Source organism: Aythya fuligula, chromosome 2 (assembly GCF_009819795.1).
Source record: "Aythya fuligula isolate bAytFul2 chromosome 2, bAytFul2.pri, whole genome shotgun sequence".
Taxonomy (NCBI): Eukaryota; Metazoa; Chordata; class Aves; order Anseriformes; family Anatidae; genus Aythya; species Aythya fuligula.
The window spans coordinates 51,927,878-51,943,150 of NC_045560.1; the positions used below are offsets into that span (position 1 = coordinate 51,927,878).

General features: G+C 48.0%; 3 protein-coding genes across 5 annotated transcripts in view; 2 read left to right on the plus strand and 1 right to left on the minus strand.

The window, feature by feature from the left end:
• Positions 1-769, minus strand: part of KDM1B (lysine demethylase 1B) — a 27,739-nt gene extending 26,970 nt beyond the window's left edge. Inside the window, exons 1-2 of one of the 2 annotated variants that reach the window (XM_032181002.1) lie at positions 725-769; positions 524-575 (exon numbers count right to left, since the gene is read on the minus strand). The gene's annotated coding sequence lies outside the window, so the exon portion shown is untranslated. The remainder of the gene's footprint in view (positions 1-523; positions 576-724) is intronic. The other variant, XM_032181003.1, reaches the window with a different exon arrangement.
• The window catches only part of TPMT (thiopurine S-methyltransferase), an 11,125-nt gene extending 859 nt beyond the window's left edge, over positions 1-10,266 (plus strand). The window contains exons 1-9 of one of the 2 annotated variants that reach the window (XM_032181004.1): positions 825-850; positions 1,026-1,168; positions 2,126-2,218; positions 3,140-3,272; positions 3,690-3,742; positions 7,719-7,793; positions 8,537-8,622; positions 9,310-9,354; positions 10,128-10,266. In XM_032181004.1, the coding sequence (XP_032036895.1) occupies positions 1,035-1,168; positions 2,126-2,218; positions 3,140-3,272; positions 3,690-3,742; positions 7,719-7,793; positions 8,537-8,622; positions 9,310-9,354; positions 10,128-10,243 (735 nt within the window). In that variant the 5' untranslated portion in view covers positions 825-850; positions 1,026-1,034 and the 3' untranslated portion in view covers positions 10,244-10,266. Of the gene's footprint in view, positions 1-824; positions 851-1,025; positions 1,169-2,125; positions 2,219-3,139; positions 3,273-3,689; positions 3,743-7,718; positions 7,794-8,536; positions 8,623-9,309; positions 9,355-10,127 lie in introns of those variants that run through there. The other variant, XM_032181005.1, reaches the window with a different exon arrangement.
• A 346-nt stretch (positions 10,267-10,612) lies between these two features.
• Positions 10,613-14,921, plus strand: NHLRC1 (NHL repeat containing E3 ubiquitin protein ligase 1). Its single transcript, XM_032180728.1, has 3 exons — positions 10,613-10,785; positions 11,165-11,387; positions 11,944-14,921. Exons 1-3 carry the CDS (start codon positions 10,613-10,615, stop codon positions 13,330-13,332), a joined length of 1,785 nt encoding a protein of 594 aa, XP_032036619.1. The 3' UTR covers positions 13,333-14,921.
• Positions 14,922-15,273: the final 352 nt, after the last annotated feature.

Genomic DNA, 15,273 nt, shown 5'->3' on the forward strand with positions numbered 1-15,273 from the left:
GTCACTTCGTCCCCAATTCCCCTCCAGAGACCCCACCGGCCTCACCCCACAACCCCCGGCTCCTTGGAGAGGGAGCAAACAGCGCGCACCTCACGGAGCTCGGGGGCTCTGCGCCCTGTGAGCGGGGTCTTGCTGGCTCTGCGCCCTATAAACGTGGTCTTGCTGGGTCTGAACCCTATAAACGTGGTCTTACTGGCTTTGTGCCCTATAAATATGGTGTTACCGGCCAAGGAAACGCGCCCCATGACAGGGGAGAGGGGGACACACGGCGTGCCCCTCGCGGCAACATTTCGCCCTGCCTGGCCTATAGGGGAAAGCCCCGCGGGGAGTTGACAGCAAGTTTGGCTTGGGGGGAGGAAAAAATAATAATAATAAAAAGAAAAGAGAGGAGAAATAAATTAAATAAAAGACAGGAAGAGAGAGGGGAACGGGAGCGAGGGGCCGCGCACACCTCCACACAGCTCGGGGCGCCGGCCCCAGCCCCGACCCCAGCCCCCGGCCCCGGCCCCTGCCAGGTGCTCACCTCAGCGGCCGGAGCCCACATCCACGCGTGTCCGCGCCGCCTCCTGCTACAGCTGAGGGGAGAGGGAAGGGGAAGGGGAGAGGGAGAGGAAGAGGGAGGAAGAGAGAGGGAGAGGGAGGGATGGAGGGGGGCGAGGAGGTGAGGCGGGGGCGCGCTGCACCTGCCCCGCCGCCCGAGGGGGGAGAGGGGGCACTCACTCACCGCTGCGGCCGTCCCCAGCGCCATCCTCCTCCCTCTCCTCCTCCTCCTCCTCCTCCTCCTCCTCCCTCTCCTCCTCCTCCTCCTCTTCCGCTCAGCACAGCGAGAGGGAGGCGCCAGCACGGCTCGGTGCGGCCCGGCCCCGCCACAGCCCCCGGTCCCCAGCCGGGAGATGGAGCGGGAGGGATGGGGCTGGAGACCCTTTTGGGGAGGGGGGCACTGCAGGCAGCGCAGCGCTCTGGCAAAATAGAGCAGGGCTCGTGTGTTGTGCCGGCTGACCCTGGTTTCTCTCCTTCTCCCACAGCCGCTGGAAATGGACGGCGCTGCTGGCGTGCCCGCCGAGCTGCAGGGCGGCCGTGCCCAGGCGGACAGGGTGCTGACGGCGCAGGACTGGCTGCACAAGTGGGAAACGGGGGCGGCCGCCTTCCACAAGGAGCACGGGCACCCGTACGGCACCGCCGCCCCCGCCCCGGCCAACGGGGAGAGGGGCCCGGCCAACAAAGCCCCCTAAAACTGCAGGGGTTGTGTAGGGAAACGTGGGGAAACAGGCGCTGCCGGGACGTTAAAATAGCCCCGTGACATCCACTTGTTAAAAAATAGCAGAAAAAAAAAAGAAAAAAAAATCGTTGCATTTAGAGATACTGTGTTTTAGGTTGGATGTTTTAGGTTGGATGTTAGGAAGAACTTCTTTACCGAAAGGGTTGTGAGGCATTGGAACAGGCTGCCCAGGGAAGTGGTGGAGTCACCATCCCTGGAAGTCTTCAAAAGACGTTTAGATGTAGAGCTTAGGGATATGGTTTAGTGGGGACTGCTAGCGTTAGGTCAGAGGTTGGACTCGATGATCTTGAGGTCTCTTCCAACCTAGAAATTCTGTGATTCTGTGATATTCCACCTTAAATCACGTTTTAAAGTTTAGGCGACCTGGCTAAAAGCCATAAGTTCTCTGCTGCAAAGGCTCCGCGCTGCTGTCATGAAAACGGGGCCTAAAGCAGCACTGGGGCAATTATTGTGCCCTGGGAGAAAACCCAATTATTCTCCTACAGGAGAAAACCCAATTATAAGTTCTTGTAACCAACAAAACTTACACTTCAGGCGTGTATCGATGATTGATCCAGGGGCTTAATCATCATTCTGTTTAAGCTGCCTGCCGTGGCCCGCTTAGAAGTGGGTAAGTTGGGTTTGTTTACCCGAGAGGGCGAGCAAACAGAAACCAGGACAAATTTGCTCAATAGAAATGAAGTTCACTTTCCGAGAAAATGGAAGGTGAATGTTCATAGCTCTAGCTTTTACTTCTAATAGCATTCCTAACTGGCTGTGTATCCCATCGTGGAGTTTGCGTGTTACCTTGTAGCGCCTGGCTCTTGGTGGGCCAACGCAAAGTGAAAAATGTCTGTTCTTCTGCAGGCTGCTGAAGAAGTACCTGGACATGCTCTTAAGTGGCAGGAGTGGACTGAGGATATTTTTCCCACTTTGTGGTAAAGCAGTAGACATGAAAAGGTATGAAACGGCACAGGTTACAACAGCAAAAATCTCAGTGATGTGGGGAGGGAGGGAGGGAGAGGGGGAATTCCCAGCCCTACAACAGCTGGCGGCAGACTGGAGGCTTGCTCCGTTTCATTTGCTGGCACTTGGTTTAGTGGTGTAAATGGGATGGCTGAGGAATAACCTGAGCATCCCTCTGACCGCCCTGAGTTCAGCCTGGGGAATGCCGGATTTGTGACAGACAGAGTGGCAGAAGCCGTGCCCTAATGGCTGCTTCATTTTTTGGCGATGCCGGCTTAAATGGCTCCTGGTGAGCCTGGTTGTGCCAGAGCATGTGCTCATGGGACCATGCGGCATGTCACACCTGGGAGTTTAGGTGATTTGGGCTAAATACTTCTTTTTTTTTACGTTTCTTTATGTTACTTTCAATAGTTGTTGGCTGGGTTTTAATTTATTTTTAGGGGCTGTGTAAGCCTGTGCTGCTCCCTGGGGGTAAAGGACACAAGTCAAATCCACCCCAACTGATCTACACCCCCCAGTTAGCCCCAGTGACCACAACTGGTCATGGTGATGGGTTCTTAAGCTGACCACAGGCCCCGAGGCATGCCACTGCCTCAGTGAGGACCCTCACCCTGCTGCCTTGTCACACTGAGCGCCACTGCCAGGGCAGTCTTCCTTTCCACTGCGCTCATAGAAAGTAATGATTAAGCGATGGGATATAAATAAATCTGCTGAGACCCCATCATCCCCTTAAACTCTGATTGTGCAGGGGTGGTGTTCAATAACATGAAAACTCCAGAAAGAGGAGACACACCAGTGCATCCTAGAACCAGGCTTGAGCAAGCATTTCTCTAGCAAATACATATTGAGGTGCACGTACAGTAACGGCCTGAGCTGTGGGCCTCAGTAAACCTGGGACCTCTCTGCTGCGTGCAGGCTGGCTGACCTGGGACACAGCATTGTCGGCGTGGACATCAGCGAGCAAGCGCTGAAGGAGTTTTTTGCAGACCAGGGCCTGCCTTATTGCGAGGAGCCAGTCCCAGGGATTGCGGGAGCAAAGAAGTTGCAGGTATGTTTCCTGCGTTGCCAAATGGTCTGGTGTGGTCAGCCACGCAATGCAGGCATAACCGAGCAAACAAGTCCTTCTGCTTTTATGCCACTGTCTTGCTGGTAATTGTTCATTTCTCCTAATGAGGTCTGAAAAGAAACACTGGGTTGTAGTTTTGCACTGAGAAGTTCTTGTTTTGAGCTTATTACTTTGTCTTTCTTTTCACATAACTTTGGAAGGCCTGAATATGAAGTTTAGAGGATAGCATATTTCAAAATAGGACAGTCACATGCCTTGATAGATCAGAACCTCTATGGAAGGGATCAGGAGGTGTACCTTGGTTTAAAAAAAAATATATTATTATCTTCATGACACTTAAGTGTATATTTAAAGATGTAGTTTGCTGATGAATGTCGTTTCTCTTTCTTTTCATCCTAGAGTACCTCTGGAAACATTTGTCTGTACTGCTGCAGTATTTATGATTTGTCCAGGTAGGAGTCCACAGTGTGTTCTACAATTTTCAATAATCAAATATGTTCATACTGTCAAATTATTTTATTTGAACCAGATCCTTTCCAGAAAACTCTTATTAACTTGTGTGAAAAATGTGAATAGCCAATATCCAACAAAAATTACCCCTGCTGTTGACCATTAGGTAAAGATGGCAACTAAATATCTTTAAATGGGCTTGTCTAAGCTGTCATCTGAAAGTTATAGTAAACTATGTTTGCTTTTGCAGTAAAAACAAATTGCATTCAATATTATTGATTGATTCTACAAGGCAAAATCCTAGCACAATCCCTTACTCAGAGTAGCTTAGTGAAAGTGAAGAGAATATACCAGAGGTGTTGTCTTAGACAGCTTTTCCCGTAATTAAGTACTAAATATATTTTTTCCCCAAATTATTTGATTAAAGTATTCATGAGTAAGCTGTACCCATTGGTTATGTGCCCCATGCTTTACTTATACTTTTCTCAGTGGGCTTAGAGTACTTAACATCCCTCCAGTTTATGTCCCTTTTAAAATATTGTCAATCAGTGACTGCACGTGCCTTTAAAAACATGGCTCAACTTATTAAAATCTTCTTAAGGATTTTAGTGCTAAAATGTCCTTATTTCTTATTCGTCCTTTATCAGTTACAAGACACAATGGAAAATGCAAAATATTTCAGCACAGTCCACGCTACTGTCTCCAGAAAAATATTTCAGCCCACTGTTCTCTGTGGCCTCAAAGTCACTTCTCAGATCTTGGGGTGGCTTTGCACCTGACTTCCTGCTCAGCTGCCAGCTGGTGGGGAATTTTGCAGAGATTACACAGAGTTGTACAGAGACTCTCATGGCCTCTAGCATAGAAGACTCTGCCTTGGACAGTAATGCATCTGGTTTATTTGTCCCCAGAAGACGTTCACAATAGGCGCGTGTAAGTCTGTCCTGAAATGTCCCCAGACCTACATCAGTGCTGGGGTAGCTGGAGACTGGAGAGCATGCAAGAAAGGGATGCTTCTGGTTTTGAAATGTATCTTGAAGGAAGCTGAAGATGCCCAGTGTCCTCTGCTGTAGTTCCTTCCTCTTGTATTTCTTACTCTGACACAATTTACCCTAGAGTTTAAGGTTTTGGTGAGGTTATGTGTGTTCATACAAACAACTGTCAGTAACAATTTGTTCCCTGGCTGTTCAATTAGGAGGAGGAGGTCAAGTCTTGATCTTTATGTGGATGGGCTTTTCAGGGAGTCAACATGTACAGGAATAATAGGTCGCTTAGGACACAAGAACACAGTGCTTGCTTTATGGTCCCCTTTGTATTCATTACTGGAGACCAAAGTCCCCTAGAAAATAGAGTGCTGCGAAGACTTCTGCTGTTGCAGCCGTTTGGTTCAGAGTGTGGATATAAGGAGTCTTGCAAAAATGAACACCTTGGAACGGATGGGCAGTATATGAAAGCGACTTTGTAGATACTGCCTGGTTTCCTCCTCACCTTTCCCCCATGATGTAGCTTCTTGCTGTGTCGAGTCCTGTAAGCCCCTCTAGCTGCGAGCTGACAAGCTGCCCAGGGACTGCTCGAGCTTCTCGTCTGCAGTTTTTGAAAATTTTTGTTCTAAGTTCGGTAGCAGGTAGCATGGTAAAATCTCTAACTTCCATCGTAATACGGTGGAATGATACTACGAAGTAAACCAAAAATAGGTAATTAGTGAAAACTTCAGTTGCTGTTAATGGGCCCAGTAGATAGGTCTGTCACTCACAAAACAAATTGGCAGGTATGTGTTCTGGATGTGTGGTTCTGTGCTGGGTGCTGCTCTGACAAAAGCACAAACCTCGTTCCCTGCAGCAGTCAGCAGATACCTGTGACTACAAAAATGCACACACAGTTCTAGTTTCTATGTACAGACCATTTGATTAATTACCCAGTAATTATGGAAATTAAACTTATTTCTCTCTTGCCGAGGCTGGCCTGCAAACAAATCCTTTTGATCTCCTCGCCTGGCATTCATTAGGGGAAAACTCAGATCTGCTTGTGACCTTTGTCAGAATGAGACATTTCAAAGGCTCTTGCTGGTTAAAGAGTAACAGGAATTACTGCTTTTTGTGGGGACTCTGGGAGGTGTGTTAAACAGTTATGTTACACAATCATCTTACGTTCTAATACAATTATAGCTACCAGACTATAAATAAAAATTGCTTTAACCGAAACTACTAAACGTGTGCAGGGATAGCAATTCGCAACGTTATTACCAAAAAGAAGTAGGATTTCTGTGGATATGTGAATTGCTGTTTTAGATGCTAATTTCTATTAATCGTAGTAGTATCTAGACTGTCATCTCTCATGCTGCATGTCGTATAAACTTATAGCAGGAGACAAAGTGAGGCTGAAGTCTGGTACAGTGAAAGGTAGATCTGAGAGGACTGCTTCCTAATAGCTTAGCTTCATCCTGATGGAATCAGGACGAAAGGAAGCCGTGTACCTTTCTTCCATTTTCTCCTGGCTTGGTTCTTCTCATAAGCAAATGGGATGTAGAGGCAGGCAGGGAGCACCCAGATGTTCAGGAGCTCCTGAGATCTGGGTGCCAGGGAAAGGCTGCAGTGTGGGGCTGCCCACGGCCTGCGATGTCTGTAGTCCCTGGTGAAATCCATGGGGAGCAAAGTACCTGCAATGCCTGCGTGGAGCCACCGCCACTGTTCCAGTTAGACCAGATGAGAGGTGGAAAGAAAAAAGAGGTGCAAAAAAACTGCAGGGGTTTTCCTGAGGTCTTGCAGCAGACTCGTCTATGCAGAGAGAACAGCCTGCAAGTGTCAGAAAATGAAGTTTGTCACCTGCCCCCTCATCCCCACTGCCTGTTCAGCTGTCTCTTTAAAACCCTCCTTTCTTATAAGAGACTGCTTATTTAAATTAGGTGCTTGGTCTTGGCAAGCTTTGAGAGGAGTCAGGAATCTGCAGTGTTATCGTGTCTGATCGCAGCAGAGCGGGAAGTACAGGCTCAGCTTCTAGGTTAGACGCCAGAAACTCAGCGATGCCATTGCAAAGAAACGAGCAGCAGGGCAGGGAGAAGTGAAGACAGAGGTGATGCAATTGGACTCAGACACTCTCCCAGTAGGCAGAAAGGTATTGCAGACTTTTTTTTTTTTTTCCCTCAGTAAGTAAATGTATTTCAGACTTCCTTTAAAGTTATGCAATTTACTTTATTTTTACTTTGCTCTCTAATTTCCTGGTTTAATAATTACCAGAAACAAGGCTTTTCCTGCCTGTAAACATCCTCATCTCTAGTGTCACCCTGACTGCTCTTAACACCCATGAGTAAAGGCATTTTCCAATAGTCTGGGCTGCTTGCAGGCTTTAAGTAGTCAGTGAAGCCGTCTGCCAGAATATTCAGGAGCAAAAATGATGTCTGTCACAGTGTTAGACTGAGGCAAGTACCACAGTAACTTCGCTTTTCTAAGATTAAACAAATTGCAAACTGAGGCTAACTGTCCTGAGCACGTGGCTGGGGATTGGGGTGTTTAAAATTACTGGGTGTGCTGCGCTCAGCAATCCTAAAGCAGTGAGGTGCCTTCCTTACCCTGTGTTTGAAATCATGTGTGGGTCCTAGAAGGAAACCATGAGTTAACAATGTCCCAAATGTATGTCAGTGCTGCCTCAGGGGTCACGGCACGTTGTGACTGCAAAAACACCAGACTTGTATCCCGAAAGTGTTTAAAAAGTGTTTCTTCCCCCTGCCTTGTCTCAGCACACCCTGGCAGTGGGGAAATGCCAAGCAATTCCAGCACCCCGTGCTATCTACCATGGCAGGACCACACCAGAGGGCTTCTTGCCACCCAGCTCATAATGTTCTGGGTTGTGAGAAGGCTGGATCCTAACAACAAATCGGGTCTGCACAGCCAGCTGGAGACTGCTGCCGACTGCTCAGAAGTATCTGAGTAAGGATGAAGGTGCCTTATCAGTATTTTTAAGCTTTTTTCCCTCATCTTTCTGTAGTGCAATTGTTGGCAAGTTTGATGGGGTTTGGGACAGAGGAGCTCTAGTGGCTGTGAACCCATGCGACAGACCACGGTTAGTAAATTCGCTTAGCAGTTACTCTTTCCTCTAATGTATCCAGTGATGCAATTTTGTTACCTTCTGCCACCTGTCGAGAAGCCCTCTTTCACTGAGCAGAGTAACCTAAACAAGTTTTTTTTCTGCCCTAAGCATCAGCCACAGCTGCAGAGCGTGGTGCTCTAGATTTGTGAGCTTCCTTCAGGAAGCGGCCCTGCCTCTTGGTGGGAAAATATGTGGTTTGTTGCAACCCAGAAGCAGCAGAGCTGCAAGTCTCATCTGAATGTTATTATTTCCTTTTCACCCCATCTGCGTCTCTTCCCTCTCTTCATCTTCCCCTCACTTCTCTTTACTCCAATTTTTCATTCTTGCCTGCAGCAAACCCAAACGTAGTTTGACCCTGCTCCCAGGATTTTTGAATCAGATACTTGAATCCAAATAATTTCATTCTGAATTCAAATAATTTCATAAATCGGTCTTGTGTTCTGTACTGTGTTCTAGACTGTGACGGATGAATACGGTGTTGGTTTTGAGAAGAACATGGGAAATAAGAAATGCTTTTTTATCAAAGTGTCCCGAAACCTTTCTTTGAGATGTTTCATGAATTTCATGCTCGTGTATCTCTGCTGAGTTTCTGTGCGGGTCAGTTTGACTTGTCTCCACGCAGGACTACATGTTACTTTCTTTGGTGAATATTTTGAATGCTGTGTTTCAATGCTTGTGCAGTTCCAAAATAATAAAGTATCACTATCTCCTTTTAGCTATGCCAGTCTGATGATCTCCCTAATGGAGAAAAATTCTTCTTATCTCCTCGTTACTGTTTTATATGATCCAAACAAACACGAAGGTGAGAACTTTGCACTGTTCATGTTTTGGTTTTGCATTAACAAGAATTGTGTAAAGATGTATTAGATATATAGTAGGATCTTCCTCAGCTTTTTTAACAAACATGGTCTGCAAACATGGCCTGCATATGCCTGGAAGAGGTGGAATTCTGTATGGCCATGAAGTGTTTTTCCTTATTATAACTTTTATTACATGCCAAAGTTTAGTTTTTATTATATTATTGTTATCATTTTAATCACAAATTCACAAAAGATAGATTTCTTGCTGCTTTTGATCTCTCCAGCATAATTACCCTTCAGGGAGAAGGTCTTGTTATCATTAGCCACAATAGCCTAATTCACTGCTCTCCCTCTCACTATTCAGCTTTTAGCTTTAATTATGCCGTTGCACTATAAAGGGATTATTGGCCCGATTCACACACGGCAGCAAGAGTGGTTGTATCCATGGTGTGTTTGTGACCTTCCCTCTTCTGACAACGTGGCTGCCTTGGCTGCAGCCTGGAGGTACTGCAGCAGCAGCAGCACCTGAAGCTGCCAGGGGGTCCACCAGGGTGCCTCCAGTTCTCCTACGTGGTGTTTCTGGTTCCTGCAGGTGGTGCTGCTCACAGGGGCTGCGGCTGGCTCTGGCTCTCCTGTTGCAGTACAAAAGTTTGTCTCCTCTCTGATTAGCTTCACCGTTTCCTTTCCAGGCCCACCGTTCTATGTTCCTGAATCTGAAGTTAAAAGCTTGTTTGGTAAGTCATGGTTCAGCTCACCCCCAGGATGTTTTCCAAAACACAAAAATGGGTTTGTGTGCTTCTGTCTCTGCAGCGAGTGACCAAGTCATGTGTTTGCTACTTAGATAAGAGATGGAGTCATGGAAAAACAATGAGGGAAATAAAAATCACGTTGCCACAAGGTTTTTGCTGTTAACACAAATTCCCACATTTTCAAAAAATACAAGGAAAACCCTAGATGCAGTCGCTGTCTCTTTTCTCCCCATGACTTCTTTTCATTCCCCCAGGATTCAGACTGCACACTGTGGTCTCATGGCTTCAGTCTTTCTCGTATTTGACAGTTTCATCTTTCTCTGCACCTCATCACCATCTACCCTGGTTTTAATGCAAGGCCTTTGCATATTAGTTCTAAAGCTTCTGCTGTATTTTTGTAGCCCAAGAAGAAAAGTAAAATGTCCTGCTGTAGAAATGCTAGATGTGCAACTCAAATCCATTAACATATATATATATATATCAGAGTTGTGTCAGGGAATTTTCAGTATTGCTCATGATATGCTTTGCTATTGCACTTCTTTTAATCTTACATCTTTATAAGACCTCTGCAGTGTCCGTACACAGTGAGTCATTGGCAAGGACAGTTTTATTGGTCTCTTTTGCAATAGGATAAGTTTTCCTCAGTGCATTTGTGTCACACAGTTAGGGACATCTGTACATAAGGTTTTGTCTTCTGCCAGTTTGTTTTCTTCACTGACTTACCATTCAGTAATTTGTTACTCTTTCCTCCTTTTCAGGCAACCACTGTGAAATTAAGCTTCTTGAAAAAGTCAGTGACTTCTCAGAAAGACACAGGCGATGGGGACTGGATTATTTTCTGGAGGTTCTGTATATACTAAAGCTTGTAGCTTGATTAAAATCCATTAAAACAACTTACCTCCCATCTAGCTTTCATTTTTATCTCACTTTTTAAAATGAGACACGTTTCGGGACACTCTTAAAGCAGGCTTCAGTGTACAGAAAAATGTCTGAGAGACATCTTCAGTTTGATTTTGCTTTCAAAGGCAACTCTCCTACATAACTGACTTCAGTACCTTAAGATGTGCATAGCTTTTCTTTAACTTCACACACAAGCAATTGTTTTTTGAGCATTTCTTTTGCAGCAATTCAAATAATTAGGATTAAAAAATAAATAAATGAGGTCCCTTCTCTGTGGCTGCCAGTAGCTGCTGCCTGTGTGTAGCTCTGCAGGTCCTCCTCGGAGGCTCGTGGCCCTGGAGTAATGGCAGCTGCTGTTCAAACGCCGCTCACCTTGCACCACCAAGGGCAGCTGGGCAAGAGAGGCGGGCAGCTGGCACGTTTTGCTGCTCTCTGTCCCCGTTACGATTACAGGTTGAGAAACGAGCTGGCAACGAGCAGGCAGGAAGTCTTGGCAACAGCCGCCATGGGGGAACAGTAATCGAGTAGCGAAGAGAGGAGGGAAGTAAATGGCTGACAATGAAGGAGAGAGTCCAGGAAGAAAATGTTCCTGCAGTTGCTTGCAAGCATGGTGCTGCTTCTTCCAGAGCGCAGCGACCAGCAGGCAAACTGGCAGGGGGCTGCAGGGCAAGAGGAGTCAGAGAAAGCCTGTGGGGCTTCTGCGTGGTTAGCTGAACACAAACCCTTCTTTGCAGGTCTTTGATCATTGCCATAGGGGTAATATTGCAATTTTTTAAATTACAGAACTGGGGGCTCTGAAAGCTCTTTGTCCTGGCCTTGGTGGCTTATTTAAAAAAAAAAAAAAAAAAGGAAATGTATGATTGCAATGTAGTATGTTGCCATTTATTAAGACTAGAACAAGAGGAAAAGCTACGTGCGTTTTTAATGTTGCAGTCCTAGAGCTGCAAGTGGGTCTGATGATTTCAGCACAGCTGTCCCCAACCTACCGCCTCTCCCCCAGCCCACAGCTCTCGATATTGCTCACAGCCACTGGGAGCTGCTTCAGCACCAGGTCACCAGAGAAGAAAGAGATGACAACGATGCTTACAGTGCTACCTTCTCGTAGCCTGTGGGCCGGCGTAAGTTGGGAGCTGCTGGCTTTGGACGTTTTCACTTCAGCACAGTTTGGCAGCTACCAGGTTAAAGCATCTCCTCTCTTTCTGTCCAGATTTTTTTCTCCAGGTGTGAGAGCTGTTAAAACTGATCTCAGGTTTGGGGAGGTGTTGCAGCTGTCCCAGGTGCTCAATGATGCTGACCCTGGGGTCCTGCGCAGTGCTCCAGGAACGAGGGCTCGGTCGTGCTGACAGGGTGTCCTGGTAAAAGAGCACGTGCTGCCCGTGCTGTGTGTGGGTGCGAGAGGGAAAAGTGGCTGCCAGCACTTTTATATTAAAATAAAATTAAAAAAAAATAAAGTAAAATAAAGCGAAATAAAGCAAAATAAAATAAATATTTCCCTCACATTTTCAAAATCTTCCCAGAGGGGCAAGGGGAATCGCATGCAGCGGCGACTGCTTCCTCGCCCTGACAGAGGCACAAACAGCACCAGCAACCCTGAGGTAACTCAGTAGCTGGACATGTGTATGAATCTGATGCATGTTTTATGTGTATAACTCGATTTTATTGTGATTTTAACAGAGACTTTTGGTATGGAACGGGAACCCTGTGACAGGCACACAAACACTCCCTCCCAAAACTGGGGCTCCCCGGCGATCCTTAAAACACCTCGGCGCGGCGGGAGGGGAGGCTGAGGGCTGGGGGCTGAGGGCTGGGGGCTGGTGCCGGTGCCCGCCATCGCCTCAGGGAGCAGCCGGGGGAGGCGTGGAGGCGGCGGGGCCGCGTCCCTCCGCCGCCCGCCCGCAGGGGGCGGCCGCCCGGCCCCACAGCCCCGGCATGGCGGCGGCGGCGGGGGAGGCGGGCGAGGCGGAGCTGGGCCTGCTGGAGTGCCGGGTGTGCTTCGAGCCCTACGGCCCCGGCGGGCAGCGGCGGCCCCGCAACCTGCCCTGTGGCCACGTCCTCTGCCGGGGCTGCCTGGGCGCCCTGGGCGGCCGGGGCCGGCTGGAGTGCCCGTTCTGCCGGCGGGTCTGCGTGCCCGCCGACACCAGCGACTGCCTGCCGCTGCTGCAGCTGCTCGAGGTGCTGGGCCCGGCTTGTGGCATCCTCCCGGCTGCGGGCAGCGGGGCCCCGGCGCTGCGGCTGGCCCTGGGCGGCTGGGGAGCTCTGGTCAACCCCACGGGGGTGGCGGCGTGCCTCAAGTCCGGGCGCTTGGCGGTGGCCCACGACGGCAAGAAGAGGATCCACGTCTATGGGCACAGCGGGTCCTGCCTGCAGCGCTTTGGGGAGCGCGGCGAGGCGGGCTGCGACGTCAAGTACCCGCTGGACGTGGCCGTCACGGCCGACGGGCACGTGGTGGTCAGCGACGGCGGGGACCGGGCGGTGAAGGCTTTCGACTGGGAGGGACGTGGGGTGCTGGCGGTGCGAGAGGGCTTCTGCCTGCCCTGGGGCTTGGACGCCACCCCGGAGAGCGACGTGATCCTGGCGGACGCCGAGGCAGGGGTGCTGTACCGCCTGACGGCCGACTTCGGGAAGGGCGAGCTGAAGAAGTGCCAGGTGCTGCGGGCCAAGTTAAGCAGCCCCAGGGCGGTGGCGGTCTGCCGGAGCTCGGGGGCGGTGGTGGTGGTGGAGCACCTGAAGGGCAGGGGGCCCAAGGGCAACAGCAGCCGGATAAAGATATTCAGCGCGGACATGGATCTGGTGGGACAGATGGATAGCTTTGGCCTCAACCTCTTCTTCCCCTCCAAAATATACACCACGGCCGTGGCCTTCGATAAAGAGGGCCGCATCGTAGTGACAGATGTCTGTAGCCAGGCCGTGATCTGCTTAGGGAAGCCTGGGGAGTTTCCCATCTTCAAACCTCTAATTAGCCATGGGCTTTCGTACCCCATAGGACTGACTTACACGGCAGACAATTCCCTCGTGGTGTTAGACAGCGGTGATCACACGGTAAAAATATATAGCTCCACCTGAATGGGCCTAGGTTTATACAGCTCTGTCTGCTTTTGGCCACAAAGCAAGCAAAGTCCTGGTCTTACAGGTGTGTAGGGAGGGGGTATTTTGTGGACTTGACTTGAAGTGAAGTTACCCTCTTTAACCAGCACGCTCTGCTTCCAGCGTAACTCGCATCAGATCCCTTGCCTACCCACAGGAGACAACCTCCCCGCTGCAGGCCAGTCAACAGTGAATCAACCAAGCGATTTGGCATTTAAAAACTATTCCATGCCTTGACAAGCAAATATTCATACTACTTTTTGCGAAATAATAGCAGCGTCTGGAATGGAGTAATCCAGGACTTGCAGCTGGGAGAGAGAAGGATGCATCTTTTGGTTACCGTCATCAGCATCTTGTCTTCATTATTCTTCGTTAAGCATGAGAGTGACAGAATGGTTTCTGTAGGATTTCTGCATGAGAAAGGAGACTGACTGGATGAACTGGTGGAGAAATGGCAGATTCGGCTCAGGGTCATTTGATCCAACCAAGGTGAATTGCAATAGAGGAGCTATCAGCAATTAGTGAGTTACAGGACGTGGATTGGCTCTCAAATTTTTTTTTTTTTTTCTCCATATTGGGGAAATGCACTTCTGGATGCACTTTTCTTCATATTAGTTTATTACCGCCTTTATTAGAGTTGTGCAGAAGCAGCTGCATTTCCTGTATAATGCATGAGCCTGTGTCTTCATCTAGAGGTAGCCATGTGCATGGGCAGCTTTCCCCAGCAGCCTCTCTGAGTATTGGTGTTTAGACCACAGGTACTTCTGCATATACAAAATAGAATTGGCTTTGTCACTAACACAGGTACTCTTGGGAGATTTCCAACACTACCTGCATTGGTCTCATAATTAATTTAGTACTTTTGCACCAGTCTTCAAGATTCAGTCGAAAACTGAAATGGTGTTGAGGAGTAATAGCAGGGAAAGGGGAACATGAGCCTTGCTTTTTCACAGCTTCCAAAGGAGGTTTTCTTGATAGTGAATACACAGCAGTTTAGGTCATTTTATATTATCCTGAAAGCAGTTTCACTGTGGACATGAGTTCTGTTGCCTTATTGCACCATGGAAATTGAGTTATAAGGGAATTACTTTGAGAAGGATTTAACGCACCCACTAGAAGTCACTGCTGCATTTTTAGGCATTTCTGCTCCTAAAGGAATTGTTTAGGTGGTTCAGCACTAAAAGGAGGTTAGATATAAATGTAAATGCTTTATGAGGTAGAAGCAAGTAGATCAAAATTGCATAAAACTTTTTGGTCATGTATGTAGTGACTGAAAGCATGCATATTAACTAAAGACACTTGAAATTCACAGGTAGTCTTTCTATTTTGATCTGGCTTTTGGTCTGGCTTTTTGGGCAGTTAGTAACTGCATGTATTGCTGTACCAGAGATATTCCAAATATTTCAAACTGAACCATTTTTAGCCCTCTAATTCAGACAATGTATTAATCTGTCTCATGTTACCATTTATAAAAGAGAGCAAACAAAACTATTACAGCTATATTGCAGCTATTTGTAAAGGCTGATTGAACAGTGACCTGCCAATAAAGTGTGATTTGCTTACTCCTATGCTGGGCAATTTATTGAAAGTTTCTAACTCCTTTTTATCACAGTTTTCTCTGTTACAGTTCAATTTCTGTGTTGTAGCTGCTGTATAGGTGGTTTCTTTTGTTTCCTTTGGAGATATCCTGCCGAAGTTGTAGGGTGATTTGTTGCTGTTGGAAAATACATGGGCCTGCACAGCTGGTCTAGTGCCAAGCCACGCAGCAAGTGTCTTTGGTGGGACCAGAAATATCTCTCGGATATTTTGCAGTAGGAGGTATCCTGCCCTGCCTAGGAGCCCTCCTGAGGGCTTAAGAAGGAAATTTACTCAGAGAAGCAGCCCCCTGGCTTATATATGCCTTTCTAGGTGCCAAGACAG